We start from the raw sequence: 19,279 nt of genomic DNA, 5'->3' as shown, positions 1-19,279 counted from the left end.
CGACATACTATACTATGGCTATTTTATCACTCTTTTCGACATGCTATACTATGACTTTTATCGACATACTATACTATGGCTTTTTTTATCATTTTTTCCGACATTTTATACTAAGGCCTTTTTATCAATTAATTCGACATACTATACTATGGCTATTTTATCACTCTTTTCGACATGCTATACTATGACTTTTATCGACATACTATACTATGGCTTTTTTTTATCATTTTTATCAACATACTATACTATGGCCTTTTTATTACTCTTTTCGACATACTATACTATGGCTATTTTTATCATTTTTTTCGACATACTATGCTATGGCCTTTTTATCACTTAATTCGACATACTATGCCTTTTTTCGACATACTATACAATGGCCATTTTATCACTTCATTCGACAAAGAATAAAGAAGAAATGCAACACAGCAAGTTTTTATTTTTAGAACACAACACATGTCACATACTTTTGTTCGACACACTATACTATAGCTTCTTTTCTCGACATACTATACTATTGCTTTCTTTATGACTTTTTTGACGTACTATACTATGGCTTTTTAATAACTTTTTTTGACATTCTATTCTATGGCTTTTTTTGTCTTTTTAACACACTATACTATGGCTTTTTTATATACTATACTAACAAAGAAGATATGCAACACAGCAACTATTTGTTTTTGGAATATTTTATTTTTAGAACACAAAACACATGTTGCATAACTTTTCCACAACTCTAAATACATTTTTCATATCACCTGTTAAATAGTTTCATTAACCCTTGTGTTGTCCTTCGGGTCACTGGGACCCGAAGGACAACACAAGGATTATGTACTTCCGTTTACTTTGTTGAGAATTGCTCTCTAAACAAGGGTTAATACAGCACCTTAGTTCTTGTTTGTACAGCATTTTGGTCAGCTTAAACTGTGTTTAAATGTGTTCTACAAATAAACTTTACTTACTTAACAAGAAACAGGGTTTAGAGAGCAATTCTCAACAAAGTAAAGGGAAGTACATAATCCTTGTGTTGTCCTTCGGTCCCAGTGACCCGAAGGACCACACAAGGGTTAAGTCTTTGTATTTTTCTCTTTCACCACACTACTGAATTGAAGAAAAGACCAAAATAAAGCATTTTAATCAGATGAAATGAGTACATATATACACAACTTTTATCAAAATTGTCCAGATCCTCCATGAAAGGGTTTCTTTGTGGAGCTCCCAGGTCACTGTGGTTATCCTGATGTGTCCTCATGTGGATAATGAGACTTCCTGATGCTGCTGTCCGATTTGTCACACCATCAGTTGACTGAAGAATCACAACTGTTCATTAATTTCCTTCTCTGGTGGTTTCTCATACTGTGCCTGAGTCTGGTGGGTCGAAAAAAGTCGAAAAAGTCATAGTATAGTATGTCAAAAAAAAGTGATAAAAAAGCCACATTCTAGTAAGTCGCTTAAGTGGTAAAAAAGCCACAGTATAGTATGTTGAAAGTGATTGTCAAATAAAGGCCTAAAAATGCCCAAAACATAAATAAGCCATAGTATAGTATGTGGAATAAAGTGATAAAAAGCCATATTACAGTAAGTTGCATAAGTGATCAAAAAAACATAATATAGTATGTTAAAGAAAGTGACAAAAAAGCCATAGCATAGTATGTCGAAAAAAGCCCATATATAGTAAGTCGTAAAAAGTGATATAAAAGTCATAGTATGATGAGAAAGTGATTAAAAAGGCCATAATATAGTAAGTCGCATAAGTGATAAAAAAAATAGCATAGTATGTCAAAAGTTATAAAAAGCCATAATATAGTATATGTTGAAAAAATGATAAAAATGCCAGTGTAGTATATCGAAAACAGTCAACATGCGCAACCCCTTCCTCTAAACACTTATGTGATCCATTGTCAATATAAAAACGTCTGCTTTTACACTCAAAACATTAAAATCAAAATGTAATTTTTCAGAGGGGAGAAGCCATATGACTGCAGCATCTGCAACAAATCCTTTTCGGACCCTAGCGCGAGACGGCGACATGTCGCCTCTCACTCAGGGAAGAAACCCTTCACGTGCTCCTCCTGTGGCCTGTCATTTACCCGCCTGGACAATCTGAACACACACACCAAATCTCACAACAAGGAGAGAGCTGTGACAACAAAAGCCACGTCAGATGCTCCCCGCGCCGCAGAGCCACCGGAGGAGGAGGTACACGACATCCTGCAGCTGCAGCCGTACCAGCTGCCCTCCACCTCTGAACAGGAGATCCAGCTGGTGGTGACGGGAGACGTGGACAACATTAACTTTGGGCCGGGGCAGAACCAGGAGATCAGCATTATCACCACCGAGGGGGAGGCGGCAGAATCGTCCCACTCCAGACTCACCCTCCTCACCCAGTCGCCAGGAAACGTGCAGAACGTGGCTTTGGTGGCTCAGAGCGGCGTGGCGGACCAGAGCCCTCAGATTCAGACTATCGGTTTGCTGCAGGGCCAGATGAGCCACCAGCCGGAGCAGATGCACGTCCTCACGCTCAGTAAAGAGGCGATGGAGCAGCTACAGGCTGAGCACGGTGCCCCGCACACCCTTCAGATAGCACAACGGGCGGTCCAGCAGCTGCAGGTGATGCACCAGCCCATCCAGCAGCTCGCTGTGGGACAGGTGGGCAGGGAGCACACACACAGCCAGGCCATTCACATCAGCAGCCAGAGCAGCCAGCCCATCTCCATCAGCCAGACCAGCGAGCAGATCTCCAGCCACCACATCCAGGGACAGACGTTCCAGATCCAGGCAGGGACCGTCTCCTACCTGTACACCACTGGGCTGCCGCAGGAGAGCTGAGGGGGGGGCCGGAGGACTGAAGCTGCCAAATCCACGCTGATAATGCTGCTATGGTAAACATTTATAGCTAACCAAATTATTAGAATCAAGTTTTACTTGAAACTTATATATGAAAAATGTTCTGTCAACCATTTCCCAAAACATACCATAATTAGTTTTTCTTTAAAGGGACTGTACTTGGTATACTGAAAAAAACAGTGGGCTGGGATTGTTTAATACAGCTCGCACTGACCATTCCCCAATACGAGAAATACCTATGTTTTTTTCACGGCCACATGCAAGGCAAGTAAATGTTAACTGTAATTGATTTTACAATCTCATGCAGGTTTCAGGCATACGTTAGTTGATTTTTACACTGAACTGGACATGACACCAATGGTTGAGAAATGCATTAATCTAAAGACCAATAATAGGCTTTAGGAAATGGTTAGCAATAAAACTAAATATAAGCAATTTGTAGAAATAAATCATGGACTAACACAATACAGTGTTTTATTAAGACATTTCATTTTCACTTGACAGAAATTATTGTATCATTACTCCATTTTACATAGAATTGAAATATGGGCCAAAACAGCATAAGGGTGCTGCACTGTGTTGAAGCGAACTTAAATTTACTGGATAATAAAATGCCTTTTTGAATGACAAATTAGCCAAACCCTGGCAGAGGGTTATGTCTTAGCTTTGAAAATAACTTGGTTCACAAACATGCTGCATAGGCACTTTGCATGTCAAACAGCAGCTAACATGTTAAACAAGTTGGTGTTGCTTTACAAAACACCCAAGGGAGAATGTCACAGGTCTGGTAACAGCCTCGCAGCAGTTTGGACACGCAGGTGAGACGGATCCTGAAAGAACAACAAAGGCTGATTAGATATATGTATATATATATATATATATATGTATTTATCCAAAGAGTGCAACAGCAATCTAACTGTATGACCTGATGAAATGTGTATTATGTCTCACGTGTTATAAAACCATCTTAGAAATGACTATATAAATATATTTTCCTTTTAGTCTCTTCTGATTTAAATAAGTATGTCTGTCCTTGCTCTAGTCTAGTGTTAAAACAAAGCATTTTGCTCAATCACTGTGAGAGAGACCTTTTTTTGTTTTTGTTCAGAGCCCAGGTCGGCTCCAACAGGAACTCACATCTTAAATGGAACACGCCGACTTATTGGGACTTTAGCTTATTCACCATATCCCCCAGAGTTAGACAAGTCCATACTGCTCCCAATAAGTGACAAAATAACGCCAACATTTTCTTATTCACATATTGTGATTTGTATAGTCACAAATAACAAGGGGGGCTTCTCAGGTGCTGCGAGCAAATCAGTCCGCCCAAGTAGCAGTGCTTCGCCTTCTGAGAATATAGTTCCCAGTTTGTATACGGTTAGAAGATGGCTGTGTCTCATGTGACCTTGTTATTTGTACACACAGCGACTATACAAATCACAACATGTAAATAGGAAAATGTTGGCGTTATTTTATCACTTATTGGGAGCAGTAGGCTAGATGGAGCCGGTTACCTCCAGGATCTGTGCTAAGCTAGGCTAGCGGTGGGTGCGCCAGACAGAGTTACGACACGCACGGAGATGAGAAGGGTATGTATGGACTTATCTAACTCTAACTAACTAATAAGTCGGCGTGTTCCTTTAACTAATCAAAGCACTTTTGATTAGTTGAAGCAGACAGTATTAAGTCTATGCAAATCCACCCAGACAGTCTTGTGAGTTGAATGTCTTCTCAGCATTTGTTTATTTTGTTGTTTCCTGTAACCTTGTATAAAAACCCTGGCTAGAAACGCATTCTGGTCAGAGGGAATCCTACAGCTTCTTGAGAGCTTCTTTCTCCACTGCACAGTGAATAAAACTCATCTGAACCAGCCACTGACTTGGGACCTGAGAAAACATTTTCCTCTACATTTGAAAAAAATGAAATTTGAACATACTTCATCATGTGTTGCCCTCTTCCCCACAACTGACTACAGCTAGTTTAGAAGTTTAAACTTCAGTTGAACTTGTGCTCACTCACTGCTTTAGGCCGGTCTATTCTTGTGTTGGAGCGACTCCTGGCTGTTTCTGCTCTCTGGTGCCGTGGCGCTGTAGCAAAGCTCTGAAGTGTTGCGTAGTTTGTGAGGCTGCCAAGCTGCGAGGCAGACTGCTGCTGACTGGCCCTGTGTAGACCTGAGACGGAAATAGAACAGACTGAAATTTAGTGCTCCACACTGCAGGGCGAAAATCCAATCTGTAATGGAATTTAAAGTGTCATCCCAAAAAGTTACAAGTATCTGGATAACATGTTTTCTTTTTAGGGGTACTTCTGAACCGCATCAGCAGCTAGAAGTATATCTATAACTATTCATCATTTTTACAGATTATCACTTTACTGCTCTGAAATGAAGCTAAGACTAAGATACTGTGGTGGGTACAGAACCTGCTGACTGACAGCATGCAATAAGTCCTGCTTTGCCCTGTGATAGAATTGGGAGTGAAACGTAAGGTCAAATCATTTGAAGCAAATGGAGAACCTCTCCCAGTTAACCAGACAGACATATCATATCGTCTGTCTCTGTGGCTGTGTACCTGGTGTAGAGGTGCATCTGGAGAACGCTGCCTCCATGTCGTTCACCTGGCTCTGCAGTTTATCCACTTGCTGAAAGGCTTCTTGTTTGAGGCTGAGCTCCTGTTGGAGCTGGCCCTTTACCTACAGTAGACCCACACAATAACATGTGCAACAGAAAACATTCAATTAGAGGGATCCTTTTTAATAATTGACCAGTCTCTTTGGTCCAGACTGAAATGTTTAAACAACTATTTGATGGATTGCTATGCAATTTTGGACAGTCATTCATGTATCCCAGAAGACGACTACGGTACTACTAATGTTGGTGATCCTCTGACTTTTCCTCCAGGGCCACCATGACACTGATATTTAGGGTTTTAAGTGAAATGTCTCATTAAAAGTTTAATATGTAATTTTCTCCTGCTAGGGCTCTCAATCAACAACCATCAACTGAGCAAAACAAGGTTTCTGTTCAAACATTAAAGGCGCGTTCTTTATGTAGTTCAGAGTCCTTATATCAGAGCATTAGAAAAACCTTTTTTAATAATGCACCAAACTAAAGAGCATCTTCTCTGCCTCTGTGTTCAAAGTAATCGATTCTTTTTTTCTGCATATCATTGATGTCTAGTGAAAACCAAATATCTGAAATGCTTGTGATTTTAAATTGTTTCAGATAAACTGGATTAAGAAATGTCTCCTATTTCTTAAGCTAAATAAACCATTAGATTGAATTGTCGTAACACTGCATTGTCACCAAGTTGAAAACCTTTGTTTTTTTTATTATTTCATGTTCTTATGTGTCTCAAGTTAAACATTTTAAAAAGACAGGACACGGTTTCGATAGTACAACTTTGATATGTAATAAACAATAGAAAAAAAACTCTGTGCGCATACACGTACAAACACATTTGTGAAATAGTGAAATAAAATGTACAGACCTGTCGGATCTCTTTGGCACTGCGTTGTCGCTGTAACTGGTTCATCCGGCTGCCTCTGTCCAGCTGCTCGCTGAACACCTTGAGCCGTCTCTCTCTGTCCTCCATGTCGGCTCGCATTCGTTCCAGGCTCTGCACCCGATAGCTGTCCAGCTCCTGCCTGCTGCGGGCCTCCTGTGCAGACTGATGCCTGGCCACCTGGAGCTCCTCTGTCTGTGTACCAGTGGTTATTCAGTGAATACATCCAGGCTGCGCTTGGCAGATTCAGTTTTTTTTTTTGCCTCTCAGTGTTTTACATTATGACAATTTAAAATATCACTGCTCACTTCATAGTAGAGTTTTATACGAGTCTAAGTCAGTTGGAGAAAAATGTACATATACATACACCAGATAAAGTCCTCAAATACCAGAAATCTAATCTAATGTGGTAGTTACATACAGTACTAAAATACTAATTTTGAGCTGCAATGGTGAGTACTTTCTAGTTGTGAATTTGAATGTAATCTGAGTTTTAGACGACTGGTCGGACAAAACAAGACATCACTGTGGAAAATTTCTCACATTTTACAGACCAACAATTCCTCTCTGAACCGTTAAAATAGGTAGATTAATCGATAATTATATAATATATATAATAATTTGTTGCAGTGATAAGGGGATTGTTGGGTCTTTGTAAATTATAGCGTATGGTCTAGACCTACTCTATCTGTAAAGTGTGCTGAGATAACTCATGTTATGATTTGACACTGTAAATATTAATTTAATTTGAATAGAATAGAAATGTAACTGTTTTGCTCTACAGTCACGGGTCCTGTTTGGGCAGCAGTGAGGTGTGGATGTGACTTGCCGTACCTTCATGCGGAGCAGCTTCCTGGCGCTGCTGCTCTCGGCCTGGCAGCGGCTCAACACCTTCCTGGCGGCCTCCAGCTCCTCCTGCAGGACAACCACCTCCTCCTCTGATGTCATCTTCACTCGGAGGGCCGCGCTGCGACAGCTGACCTCCCTCTGGGCACAATGGAAAATGTTAATATAACCATTATCACAACAATGTGATTTACATAATTGACTGAAGTGTTATATGACTGAGTAAATAAGAAAAGTGACGAGTTGAAAATATAGATCCAGAAAAAGATAAATGAGAGCAAGATTAATTTACTTTCCTAACTGATTGCAAAAGTTAAGGGGGAAACATTAAGCTTGTTTTAATCAATCTGAATATCTAACTGTATGACTTTTATGTACGTGTATGTATTCAGTTATGCTTTGGACAAATTAGATATCACAAAAACTAAACGGGTCAAAGCTAACTTGATACGAACATGTAGTGAAAATAAAGGGCCCAACACAGACAGCAAACACAAGCTTTTGTTTCCTTCCTGCAGAGAAGAGATCCTCAACAGGGTGTCCGGGGCCACTAGGGGGTCTTCAGAGTTGCTGCAGGGGGGGCTGCTCAATTATTATTCGATGGTTTAAAAAATAAATTAAAAAAAGTCTGAAAAATATACATTAACATGATTTTTTTTAATTTTCATCAACATTCATCATATGCTTACTGGCCTACAGCTAAGGAAGCCATAGCTTAGTATTGTATGCCCCATAAAAATGTATGTTTCAAGGCTTTAGGCCGCCCTAAACGTTATTGTAGGTCCAGTTTACTATGCAACTAAATTTGATACCATATATCCCTGATACCATATATCCCTGCTCAGACTTTTTTTTTTTTTAAGCTAAGGGGTCCTAAAAAAAAGGACCCCTTGCTTCCTGCTGCAGAAGATAAATTTGATTGGTGAGTATTGAATATTCCTGCTGACCTGCTGAGTTTGAAGCAGCTGTCGGTGGAGTTTCTCCTGGTGGAGCGCCTGCCTCCAGCGGCTCAGAGCCTTCTGTTTACAGAGCAGAGCAGCCAGCCGGCTGTTCTCCAGGCTCAACTCATCCACGTCTTCTCTCTAACACACAGGGAGCACACACACACACACACACACACACACTGGCTGCTTTAAAAACGGCCATGAGCTGGACGTTTAACATTGTTTTGAACAGGTTTCAAGGGAAAAGATCAACAGTCTACTTTGTGAGTTAATCTGGATTTTACATGTAAACACTTCTTTCATGAGAAAATGCTGTATTTTATTTTTTTTACATTATACATATCAAGCTAAACTCCTGTTTTCTGCCTTCCGGTACCTTTGACTGTGTGAGTGTGAGTCCATCACTGTCGTTGGTGCAGCTGTACTTCTTCTTGAGCTTGATGATTCGGTGCACTCCCTCGCTTCTTGTTCTGCTCACCATCTCACTCACATCTTGCTCCATCTGCCGCTGGTACCCATCCAGCCTGGCCTGAGAGACAAACGCACAGTGACGACAAACAAAGGTGTTTTTTTGGCTCAAAAAGTAGATACAATAAGTGAAATAGTGACTCTTGGAAGTTAGACAATTTAAGCTGCAAACAGCAATTCAATGCAGTGAAGAGATAGACATTAAAAACATGAGTAAAGCAAGTTTGACGGTTTCAACAGTATAACACGTTACATTAAGCTACTGTATATCAATAAAAGATAATATTTAATGTGAAGAGGAGCTTGCAAAATGTTGTCATGTGCACTTTAGCAATCAGTCAGAGGTGCACAATATTCTAAATTTAAAGATGAAATTTTTTAAAAGTGGTGAAAGTGTTTTCCTAAAGATAGCTGGATACATTTAGACCTTTAGCTGGATGCAGGTAGAGAAGAGGTGTCGGACTAAAGGGTCATAGCGTTCTCTGAATTTGAGACTGAGTTGCTCTTCCAGAGTTCTCTTCTCTTCTTCCAGGTGAGCGACTTGCGCCTGCAGCGCCGAGATCTCCAACATCATCCCACGACATACGACAACAGCACCCTGTCATACAGCAACGCAGCACAAAAAAAAACTGTTTATTTTTTTAGGAACGCACTTGTTTGCCTTGATTTAAAAAAAAAAAAAAATTAAAAAAAATTACCTATTCAAAATGTTTTCTTAATGACGAGGCATTGTCCAAATACTGTTCAAGACTTTACACAAATTGTCACCTAGATTTATTTCCCTCTGCACTAACTGACCAGCACGGCCATTCCTTGAGCCCTAATGCTGCAATTGTGGCTAAAAAAAAAAGAAAAAAGACTTCTTTGGGTGAATCCCATTCATTTTCCCAGCTGCCTCTGTGTTGAGCTGCTTTCTGGCTAACACCAGCAGAAAACGCACGTGTGCGCTCAAAGCAGCTCAGCACAAATCCTCTGAGTGATGAGGATTTAAGTCACTTTATTTCACATGATTTGTCCTATTTCCTACATATTTTTTCTAACAATGTTTTTATAGATTTTTCATCGCAATGAGAAGTTTTAACAACTGGCCACATCCCCCCATCCCGACCCACAACATTTCACGTACAGAGCAATGGAACCTCCAGCAAAGCCATGATATGCATAAATACAAAAATAAATTAGAATTGCACCTTTGCTGTCACCCTGCAAGACATGTCTCAGTCCTTTCCCCTTCTGGGGTTCACCACTTATTTTAAGTTTAGATATCCTGTCCCACATTTACCCTAGTCTGTAGAAGCTCCCCTATGTCTCCTTTTTTATGATCTGGTCAAATGATTTCCAGATTTTCTCATACATCCCCAATTTGCTTTTTAAAATATATGTTCATCATCTCTCTATGGTCATACACTACATTGCTATTTCCTACATATATTACCGTAGTTACCTCTTTGTGAGAGTCACTCTTCTGAGAGTCCTTAAGATTCTTTAAATCCTGAGGTTAAAAATGGAAAAGAGTCATACAACACAATGGAAAAAAAACAGTACAGTCATAATTATGTGAGCCATAAATCGATACAAATTATTACATTTGATACTTAAAAATGGGTCTTTCCAAGCAAATAAAATGATTGTAAACATGGATTAAAACCTTGCCTAAGTTAGTTTTGGAAGTTTGGAAGTAAATGATGTCTCCGTAAACAGCCAATAAAACACAAACTGTATTGCGTGACGAGGCAGTAACCCCCACATGTACCTGTTCTCGCTGATACAGGAGCCGAGTCTCCTGCTGCAGGATTTGTTCATAAAACTGCGAGTAAAGCAGAAAGCTGCGGCGCTCTCGCTCCATCAGAGAACAGCCAAGGTGAGTGAGACACAGCTGGAGGCGATCCTGAGAGACCCTCAGCTGAAAGAAAGAAAGACCCAGCAGCCCTATTACACAGCATGGAGACTTCTGTACAGTGAACGTAACACCGGTGAAGGGAGCAAATGTGTATAAGAATACTAATATAATAAGTTACCTCACCAAAAACTAATTAGTGATCAAATGCAAGAGTTATCTTTCATCAGCAATACTGTTGCAATTGTTTGCATCCCCATATCTGAGGTGTAAAGATAAGGTAAAAAAATAAGGATTGTATCTCTTTTTAAGTATTAAACTGGTTTAAACACACTTCTGCATTTCTCACTTTTCTTAATAAGTATTTTCAGAAGTAACATAGCAACTTATTATTTTATTATTTTCTTCACACATATCTTAGTATATAGTTTTTCCCATGTAAGAGAATGCGGCTGCAGCATGTTATTAGCAGGTATTTAAAGGTAAAGGTACTTTATTGTCACATACACATACGTGTAGCGAAATTCATTCTCTGCATTTAACCTATCCCTCAAGGGAGCAGTGGGCAGCCATTTACAGCGCCCGGGGACCAACTCCAGATCTGAGCCAGTGCCTTGATCAAGGGCACTGACTGGAGAACCTAGTACATGTTTTTGATGGTGGGTGAAACCGGAGCACCCGGAGGAAACCCACGCAAACATGGGGAGAACATACAAACTCCACACAGAAAGGCCATTATTAACCATTGGGCCACCATGCTTTTTGCAGGAAGACATATTGTAGTTATCGTGCATCTTTTGGCCTACAGTGTTACCTGTCCCTCGACCTCTTCACCTCCCTCCATCAGCTGCTGGACGAACGTTTCCACAATCTGCGGCCGCTCGGGGGACAAACTGTACTTCAGCGGGGCTTTCTTCCACAGCTCTGACCAGACACAATATATTTTTTTTTATAAAAGACATCTATATTAATTCGGTGCTTATAGGTAGATTTATTGTTTGTTTTTTTGCCGGACCTGTAGGTAGGCCTGTGTCCTTTCGAGTGCGCTCTGAAACCACCAGCGTCAGCTCTCTGTTAATCTTCTTCTGCACCGCTCTGATCATGTCACACTCGGTGCTCTCCAGCAGTTTGTGAAGCTGAGAGGTTGACAGTGTATTTTTACAAAGAAATGAGGTCTTGTTATAAACACATTGGGACAATATTTGATGCAGTTAAGTATTTGTACTGTGAAGTACCTGCCAGGCTTTCACATCAACCTCTGAAGCTCCAGACGGGGGCAAGAGAGACTGGCTGCCAGATATTAAGACCTCATAGTCCCGCGCCTTACCCATTTGTTGAGCCAGAGCTCTCATACTGGGGTAAAAGATTTCAGCTCTGTAAAGGAAGGACAGCCATTTAAAGATGGGACTAACACTCGTATTTAAAACAATTACCGTTTAAGCTGCCATATGTTAAGAAAGTAGAGATTCAAAGTTCATTCTTGATCTTAGAGACAGCAGTTGAAAAATAATAATCAAGGTAAGATTTGATTCTTTTGGTAGCTGTTCTGGAGCTTTCAATCATATCACATGAGCTTCATCAGCCGATGGAGTTTGCCCCAGTTGTCATGAATTTAAAAAATAGGGGGACAACTTTAAAGACATTACATTGCACTTAAAGGTGCTCTAAATGTTTTTTAGGCTACAACATTTTTTGTCACATACAGCAAACATCTCCAAACATTTGCATTACAAGAAATAAAAGAATTTGAGGAACAATGTTATGCTGAAGCAGCCACTGACGCACATTAATGAATTAAGTAAGGAAATAAAATGCCTCGGTACTTTTTAGGGTATATTATATTGGTGTCTGCTATCTGATCTTTATCAACACAAGCTAAGAAACATACATACAGTTGTCTGAAGGTGATGAAATCCTCACTCTTTCTGAACTTCCCACCGTACCTGTAGAGTTTCATAAACTGCTGATAGAAACTGGGCGTCCTCAACGTTTGAGGCCCCAAACGTCTTCGAGCCCAGCTCTCCTTGAACACCTGAAGCTGCTTGGTGAGCAGGAGGAAACCTTTCAGCACAGACTGGACTCTGATTGGATCCTGAAGAAGAAGGGACACACTAGTCGTCTTCTTTTCTTCTTCAGCTTCCTAAAACAAAAGACAAAAAACAGACCAACAATAACAGAACTGTGTGGGTTTAAAGCCAGAAGCAGCCTCGTAGTTACATAAAAGCAATGGTTTACACATAATCCAAGCTGTCTCGTTTGCCTGCTTAACCACGAGTCGCAACTTATAAACAACAATCTTTTACTTCATCAGGTTTTCCGTCGTTCAGAAGGTCATCCTGGTTGCCATGGAGACGAACAGGCTCGGCCTCTCTTCCACTGTTCAGGACGTCCTCCATGAGCAGCGACACGCCGAGGATTGCTGCGTTAGCCTGCAGTCTGCTGCGATCGCTCAGAGCGCTCAGACACAGCTGCAGACAAACAACTCCTCTGTGTTATTCAAGTCAACTTTATTTCAGACACACAGGTCCATATTAGTACAAAAACACACAAAACACAACACAGACAAGACAAAAAAAAATTGAATTTCATAAGATCGAAGTGATTAAAGGTCTTCTTCTCACCTCAGCTCAATGTTTCAGGTAACACTTACAGTAATGTGTAGTTACGTCAATTTGATAACCAAATACATTGCTAAAAAAAAGTAAGGTAAAAAGGTAAAACCAAGTCACTCTAGCGCAGCCCTTAGAGCCTGTAATCTTGCGTCTCAAAATACAAAAAAGGGAAATTTATCTGTTAGATAAAGAAATATCTTTTGTACAACGTTGGCAATTTGTCCTGAGGGGCGTAAGTTTCGATAATGGTTCATCATCTAGGGAGCGTGCTTGTGTGTTTATTTCAAAGAAATCTCTGTGCTCAGAAGAGATACGTCTCCAAAGGCATTCCTACTCCCTATTCCACGTTCTGCCAACCTGAACAAACTGGAACTTTCCTAAACATGGTCTGGGAGCGTGAACAGGTGCATGAGTTTTGGAATAAAACAACATCAATAATATCTGATGTGATAGGATGTCGAATTCCTACTGACCCGATTGTTTTGTTACTTAATGATGACTCTAAATTACATCTGCTTGGGAGACAGAAGAAAATTTGGCTAGCCGACTCAACCGCAACCATGAAAATGATGCCCCCCCCCCACCCCCCCTTCAGAGTCAATGCAGGGGAGCCTCCAAATTATAGTACATTTTTTATTTAGTTTTTCTCCCAAATATAAAAAGTCTTAACATGAATCCAACATATTATTTGCAAATATAAATTCCCACTGATGATAGGCTTCCTGGCCCATATGTAAGGTGTCACTAAGGTAACCATCCACAGATACAGTTCATCCTAAGTGTGTAGGTTTAACATTAAAACATAATTATAAAATCATGGCAACAATTATTAGGCTATTTTAATAGCTTATGCAAAAATGTATAAAGGCTTTAGACCGCCCTACAAGTTATTGTAGGCCCAGTTTAATATGCAACTTTATTTTACACAATATATTTAGTAGGGGGGTCCCTGTTCCGTCTCTCTTTCAGTTAAGGGGTCCTTGATTTAAAAAACGTTGAAGGCCCCTGCTATAGAGGAAACAAAGACAATGGTGTTACATCACACCATAAGCAGACAAAAACGTATTGACCTGCATGCAGTATTCGATGGGAGGAACGTCCCAAACATCCAGAGGGAACAATCCATGACAGGCTATGAAACTTCTCCATGGAAAAATTCCCTGAGCCTGCAGAGAAAGACAACATGAGACAAATAAAGTCTCTCATCTTGACATGTAGTATTTACACTTTAAACTGATATATTTCAGGGTAAAAAAGTCTTAAATTTAATATTCTAAAAATAAGGCCTAAAAGTACTTAATTTCATGTACAAAGGTCTTAGATTTTTCTCTTGTCCTTTTGTAGGATTAAATAAATGCCTTAACATCATAAATACATATTTTGTGTGGGTAACATTTAAATTAACTATTTGTATTTTCAGTTTCATAGCATAAATGGCACGAACATTTTATTCATTTTATGTTATTAGAGTATGGGACAAAGTGGGTAATGCACTCATCACTTGTGCTTATGTACATTTGTCCATGTTTATTTTACACATTGCTCTATTTGTATTGAATTTATTTCATACACAATCACTATTTAGTTGCAGTTAAATTTATTAAGTTGCAGGTTTGAAACAGTTAATTGTTTGTTTTTTCATAACACACCTTTTCTTTGTTGATTTGTTTAGTCATCCATGTAGAAATGTTTGGTGAGGAGCCCCAGCAGCATGGTGTATTTTTTAGTGTAATGTCATCACTGACATCACGGGGCAGACCCAAGTCATGGGGGTTTTATGTGTGTAGTTTTTGCATGCGTTTGTTTAATGCATTTGAGGGTTAAATGATACAAGTTACATCCCTCATAAGTTTTTTTTTTTTATTTTTGTAAAATTATTGCAAACTGTGTCTAGCTTTGTCCAGACTTTGGTAAAAGTTAGAAATATTTTGTAGACTCACAGCTGGAAGATAGTGGTACAGTCCGGGCTAGATTAGAGCCTGATAAAGGCAGTGGCATTTTTACTGTGTAGGGAGAGGGAAGCCTTGTTGATACAAATGTGCTTTAGTGACATTTTGGTAGAGCCTAGAGACGAGAAGTTGTGCTGCTACAAACGCATGCTTTTCTCATTTTGCCAAGTAGATTTTGTTGTTTTGGCTCCAGTTTTTTTCAAGATTTGTATTTTTTTAATTTATACTGGCACCCTGCAAATAAACATGCACTGTTTAAAAATTTAAGAAGTCTGCCTGCCTATCTTTGCTGCTCTGACTAATCTATGCAAATGTTTTATTAAATTCAGGTAACGTTACTTGGTAAATACTTCTTTTCTCAGGCTTAAAATCCACACTGATGGGGCGCCTGGGTAGCTCACCTGGTAGAGTAGGTGCCCATGTACAGAGGCTCAGTCTTCGACGCAGCGGCCACAGGTTTGGTTCTGACCTGCGGCCCTTTGCTGCATGTCATTCACCCTCTCTCTCCCCTTTCAAGTCTAAACTGTTTGAGTTTTTTGTGATTGTTGCAGGCAAAAATCCTTGATTATGCGGCACATTTTCTTTAAAAATGCGATGGAATATGCAGGAACTTGCAAAAACTGCAGTTTGATGAAAAAGAGAAAAAAAGTGATTCCCCCAACACCCATAGACAGTATATAAGAATGGACCAATAGATCCCGTTGCTCTGGACGGAGACCAGTGAAGGACATTAGAAGCACTTTTCTGGTGAGCGCTGAGCGTTACTGCGCAGCCTCCAACTGAGAGAGACGACGTAGATGTGACGTGAGCAACCTGTCTGAAAGTTGTAAGTCTTCTGGTAGCTGTGCCAAGAGAAATCTCAATCATTCCCAATCTTGCAGAGACGGAGAGCGTAGGTATATGTAAGGAGATAACATAGGCACAGGCTAATTATTGATCACTAAAATGCTAGTTAACATTAGTAATTAAACTTAAACAGCTCATGTAAGTCGAAACTGCCTGCGAGCTTCTCCTGTACTATACGGTAATTCCTCTACTGTGTGACACAATCGTTAGCCTATTTTTACAGAAACGTCTGTTACGGAGCCATAACGTGAGGTACAAGGTAATGGAGCCTTTTATACATTGTCATGTTTCTTTAGAAATAAACAATGGACAAATAGAGTCTTTAAACGCTTCAGATGTAAAATTATTAGCTGTCAAAGGGACGTCAAAATGAATGCTAGTCAGTGGAATGCTAACGGGAGGTGATCGCTTTGTAGCATCAAAATGGCGCCATAGGAGGTTCGAGTTCTGAAGCGAAGCTTACCCCTTGCCAACACCCTGCTTTTAGATGATGTTCACCTCACGTAATTACGTCACTCCATAACGTTCCCATGGCAACAGGGAAAAATGGCTGCTCTTGTGTGAAGTAAACGCAAACATTTTTTCTGCTAAGATATATGTGACTTTTTTGCAACGAAAATGCGGGGATTATGAAATCATGCAAGCCCCGCCCGCATATTTTGTGCGGAAATCTGCAATTTATGCGGCGTAAGTGCGGCGTATTTGAAAAAATGCAGCCCCCGCATAAATATGCTGGGACTGGTCAATGATAAAGGCCTAAAAATGCCAAAAAAAAGAAAGAATCCAGACTTGATTTGCCATTATATGGCTGTGAAATAGCCATTAAATTTCATCCTAGGTAGTTTAAAAAGTCTTAAATTTAACTTGGAGAACCCTTGGGATGCCCTGGATTTGTCCATTGATATCATGCAGCTAAACCAACCTGACAGCCTCGAGTCTCTAAAGGTGGAGGAACAGGCAGCGTGAGGCTGAACACGTCCGTCTGGATACTGTCGCTCAACGGGGGGAGGGCGGTCGCCATGTTGTCACTAACACTCTGGTAAGAGGAAACGTCACCGGAGGAGAGGAACACCTCCCTGAAACATGAAAGAAAGGGAAAAATCTGACCATCTCATTTATTTCCTTTATTAGATAGTGACAGTAAAGAGAAGACAGGAAATGTGATGTGCGGTTCATGGTCGGCACTTTAACCTCTGGGACACCCCAACAGTGTTACACTTCATTAAATATTAGGCGTTATAGTGGCCAGGTTGGTTAAGTGGTTAGAGCAGGCGCACATATACTGAGAGGTTTATGCCTCAACGCAGAGGTCCAGGGTTTGATTCCGACCTGTGACGGTTTCCTGCATGTCTTCCTCCTCTCTCTCCCCTTTCTCACCTGTCCTGTCCATTAAAGGCGGAAAAAAGCCCAAAAAATGATCTTTAAAAAAAATAAATTAGGCATTATAAACCTGACCAATAAACTTACCATCAACCACTTTATAATAATGTTTACCACGACTTTGGTACTACCAGGTCTCTCGGAAAGATCAACAGAGAAATTCTAGGTTGCCCAAAGCTAGAAGGAAATGGGACGATGTGTGGTGCCATAGGAGAGCCATAAAAAAGAATAAATCTGTAAAAGTAATAATTACATCATATAAAATAAATACATAAAATACAATGGTATATATGCAATAAAAATATCTATACAAATAGATGAACAAATATGAAAATAATGAAAATGCTTAAATGTATTTCATATTTTATTATGTTATTTGTCCTTATATATCTAAATTCAATCATCCGTTTTTTATTGTTTTTTAAATTTTTTGCTTTACTCATTTTTTCATTTATTTCTCTTTACATTTCCACATTCATTATCTTATTCTTTTACACATTGATTCTTTTTTATGGCACTCCTATGGATCCATAAATACAAAGCTAAATTAGGACTAGTGTCAAGCTCTTTCAGAAAGAAAAAGAAAGGATTAGTGGGCAAAATCGCAAATCCATTACTCTCAAAAAGGCCGTAAGTAGCCCAGCCAAAGGATGACAGTAGACATGATAGCATAACAAAGGGAACCAGCAACAAGAAAGCGAATATAAAAAAAGAAACAGTTGCATGAGTGCCTTTAAATCATTTGTGATAGAAAGTCAGTGAAGGCAGAGAGAGATGAATTGATCACTCTGGCTCAGCTCCGAGATTAGCAGCCAAACTCCTCTCTGACCTGATGAGGTGTCTCACAGCGGTGTCAAACTGCAGGAGGACGACGTGCCTGCGCAGCTGCAGCAGTCGGCCCACAGACTCTGGGCTGCTGGGATCAGACAGACGGTCGACCTGATTCTGGATCTCCAGCAGCTCTGCTCCTGTACAGCACCCACAGAGGAGGACACAAAGCCTTGTGAGTCAACGAGGAAGAGTGACCCGGTGTGAAGGAAGCACGGGGCCCCCCATTTGAAACCAGGCCCAGATGGAAGGCTCGTTAGCGAGCGCCTGGTGGCCGGGCTTGCCACAGAACCCTGCCAGGCACAGCCCAATAAAGCTACGTGGCAAACCCCTCTCTATCCAATGGGCGCCCACCACCTGTTGGACAGGCCTGCTGGGGTCGGGTGCGCTGCCACATGGGTGGCAGTGAAGGTCAGGGGCCTCGACGGACCAGACCCGGGCACCAGAGCCTGGCTCTGGGGACGTGGAACGTCACATCTCTGTGGGAGAAAGAGCCTGAACTTGTGCGTCCGGAACACTGTTGTACTGTACAGCACCTTGTAACCCTGGTTTTGAAAGGCACTTTATACATAAATGTACTTATTTACTGTATGTATGTACATTTACAAAAATATTTGTTTTATGTACAGTATATTAAAGGCAGTGTTGGTAAATATTTTCAATATACATTGCAGTAGTATAACTTTGTTATAAATTTGAAATTTTGAGTTTGAAATGGTCTTTACACCCTGACAGCAATAAAGAACTTATGGCCCCTTAAAAAAGGAGCTAAAAAGGATCCGTCATCTGGAGCAGCTGTAATCCTGTAAAATGTCCACCAATCACTGCCTCGCGGCAGTTGTTGCACCTTTATAAAATGTGTCTGTCCTTTCATGTATCTCATATATATAAACTTGCCTTGCCTATTAGGTCTAATATTTGCATACGGGCAGGTGTGATGCTCTGTTTCCAAGATCCACCTACCGATGCCTTCAGTGCCTCCCCAGTCAGCTGCAAGTGAGCCCTGCATATCCTGTCCTCTCCTACGGCTACAGGGGTCTTCTGTGTTTCCCAGTCTGGAGAAACTAACCAGGTAATAAATGATGTCATGGAGAGCTGAAACTATCTGCAGAGTGTGATGGAGAGCTGCTGAACACGCCTGTTGAAATCAGAGTTTCGACAAGACATGTATAAACAAGAAAGTAAAATTGCAAAAGTTTAGACCCCAAAGATTATGTGT

General features: G+C 40.4%; 2 protein-coding genes across 7 annotated transcripts in view; one reads left to right on the top strand and one right to left on the bottom strand.

Annotated features, from left to right (window-relative positions):
* zbtb24 (zinc finger and BTB domain containing 24) overlaps window positions 1-3,312 on the top strand; it is an 11,514-nt gene extending 8,202 nt beyond the window's left edge. Inside the window, exon 4 of the mRNA XM_039785415.1 lies at window positions 1,964-3,312. Coding sequence (XP_039641349.1) covers window positions 1,964-2,829 — 866 coding nt within the window. The 3' untranslated portion in view covers window positions 2,830-3,312. The remainder of the gene's footprint in view (window positions 1-1,963) is intronic.
* The window catches only part of si:ch73-242m19.1, a 37,608-nt gene continuing 21,633 nt past the window's right edge, over window positions 3,305-19,279 (bottom strand). For 4 of the 6 annotated variants that reach the window (XM_039785501.1, XM_039785499.1, XM_039785503.1 and 1 more), the window contains 19 exons: window positions 19,024-19,198; window positions 18,062-18,200; window positions 16,775-16,928; window positions 14,128-14,223; window positions 12,749-12,913; window positions 12,389-12,585; window positions 11,681-11,819; window positions 11,461-11,581; window positions 11,260-11,369; window positions 10,362-10,511; window positions 10,053-10,100; window positions 9,036-9,206; window positions 8,517-8,669; window positions 8,144-8,278; window positions 7,185-7,337; window positions 6,336-6,545; window positions 5,418-5,538; window positions 4,867-5,018; window positions 3,305-3,677 (listed from right to left, as the gene is read on the bottom strand). In XM_039785501.1, coding sequence (XP_039641435.1) covers window positions 3,624-3,677; window positions 4,867-5,018; window positions 5,418-5,538; window positions 6,336-6,545; window positions 7,185-7,337; window positions 8,144-8,278; window positions 8,517-8,669; window positions 9,036-9,206; window positions 10,053-10,100; window positions 10,362-10,511; window positions 11,260-11,369; window positions 11,461-11,581; window positions 11,681-11,819; window positions 12,389-12,585; window positions 12,749-12,913; window positions 14,128-14,223; window positions 16,775-16,928; window positions 18,062-18,200; window positions 19,024-19,198 — 2,643 coding nt within the window. In that variant the 3' untranslated portion in view covers window positions 3,305-3,623. Of the gene's footprint in view, window positions 3,678-4,866; window positions 5,019-5,417; window positions 5,539-6,335; window positions 6,546-7,184; window positions 7,338-8,143; window positions 8,279-8,516; window positions 8,670-9,027; window positions 9,207-10,052; window positions 10,101-10,361; window positions 10,512-11,259; window positions 11,370-11,460; window positions 11,582-11,680; window positions 11,820-12,388; window positions 12,586-12,748; window positions 12,914-14,127; window positions 14,224-16,774; window positions 16,929-18,061; window positions 18,201-19,023; window positions 19,199-19,279 lie in introns of those variants that run through there. The other 2 variants (XR_005637295.1, XM_039785504.1) reach the window with 2 other exon arrangements.

Source organism: Perca fluviatilis, chromosome 20, assembly GCF_010015445.1.
Source record: "Perca fluviatilis chromosome 20, GENO_Pfluv_1.0, whole genome shotgun sequence".
NCBI classification, from domain to species: domain Eukaryota; kingdom Metazoa; phylum Chordata; class Actinopteri; order Perciformes; family Percidae; genus Perca; species Perca fluviatilis.
This window is presented reverse-complemented; position numbering and strand designations above follow the sequence as displayed.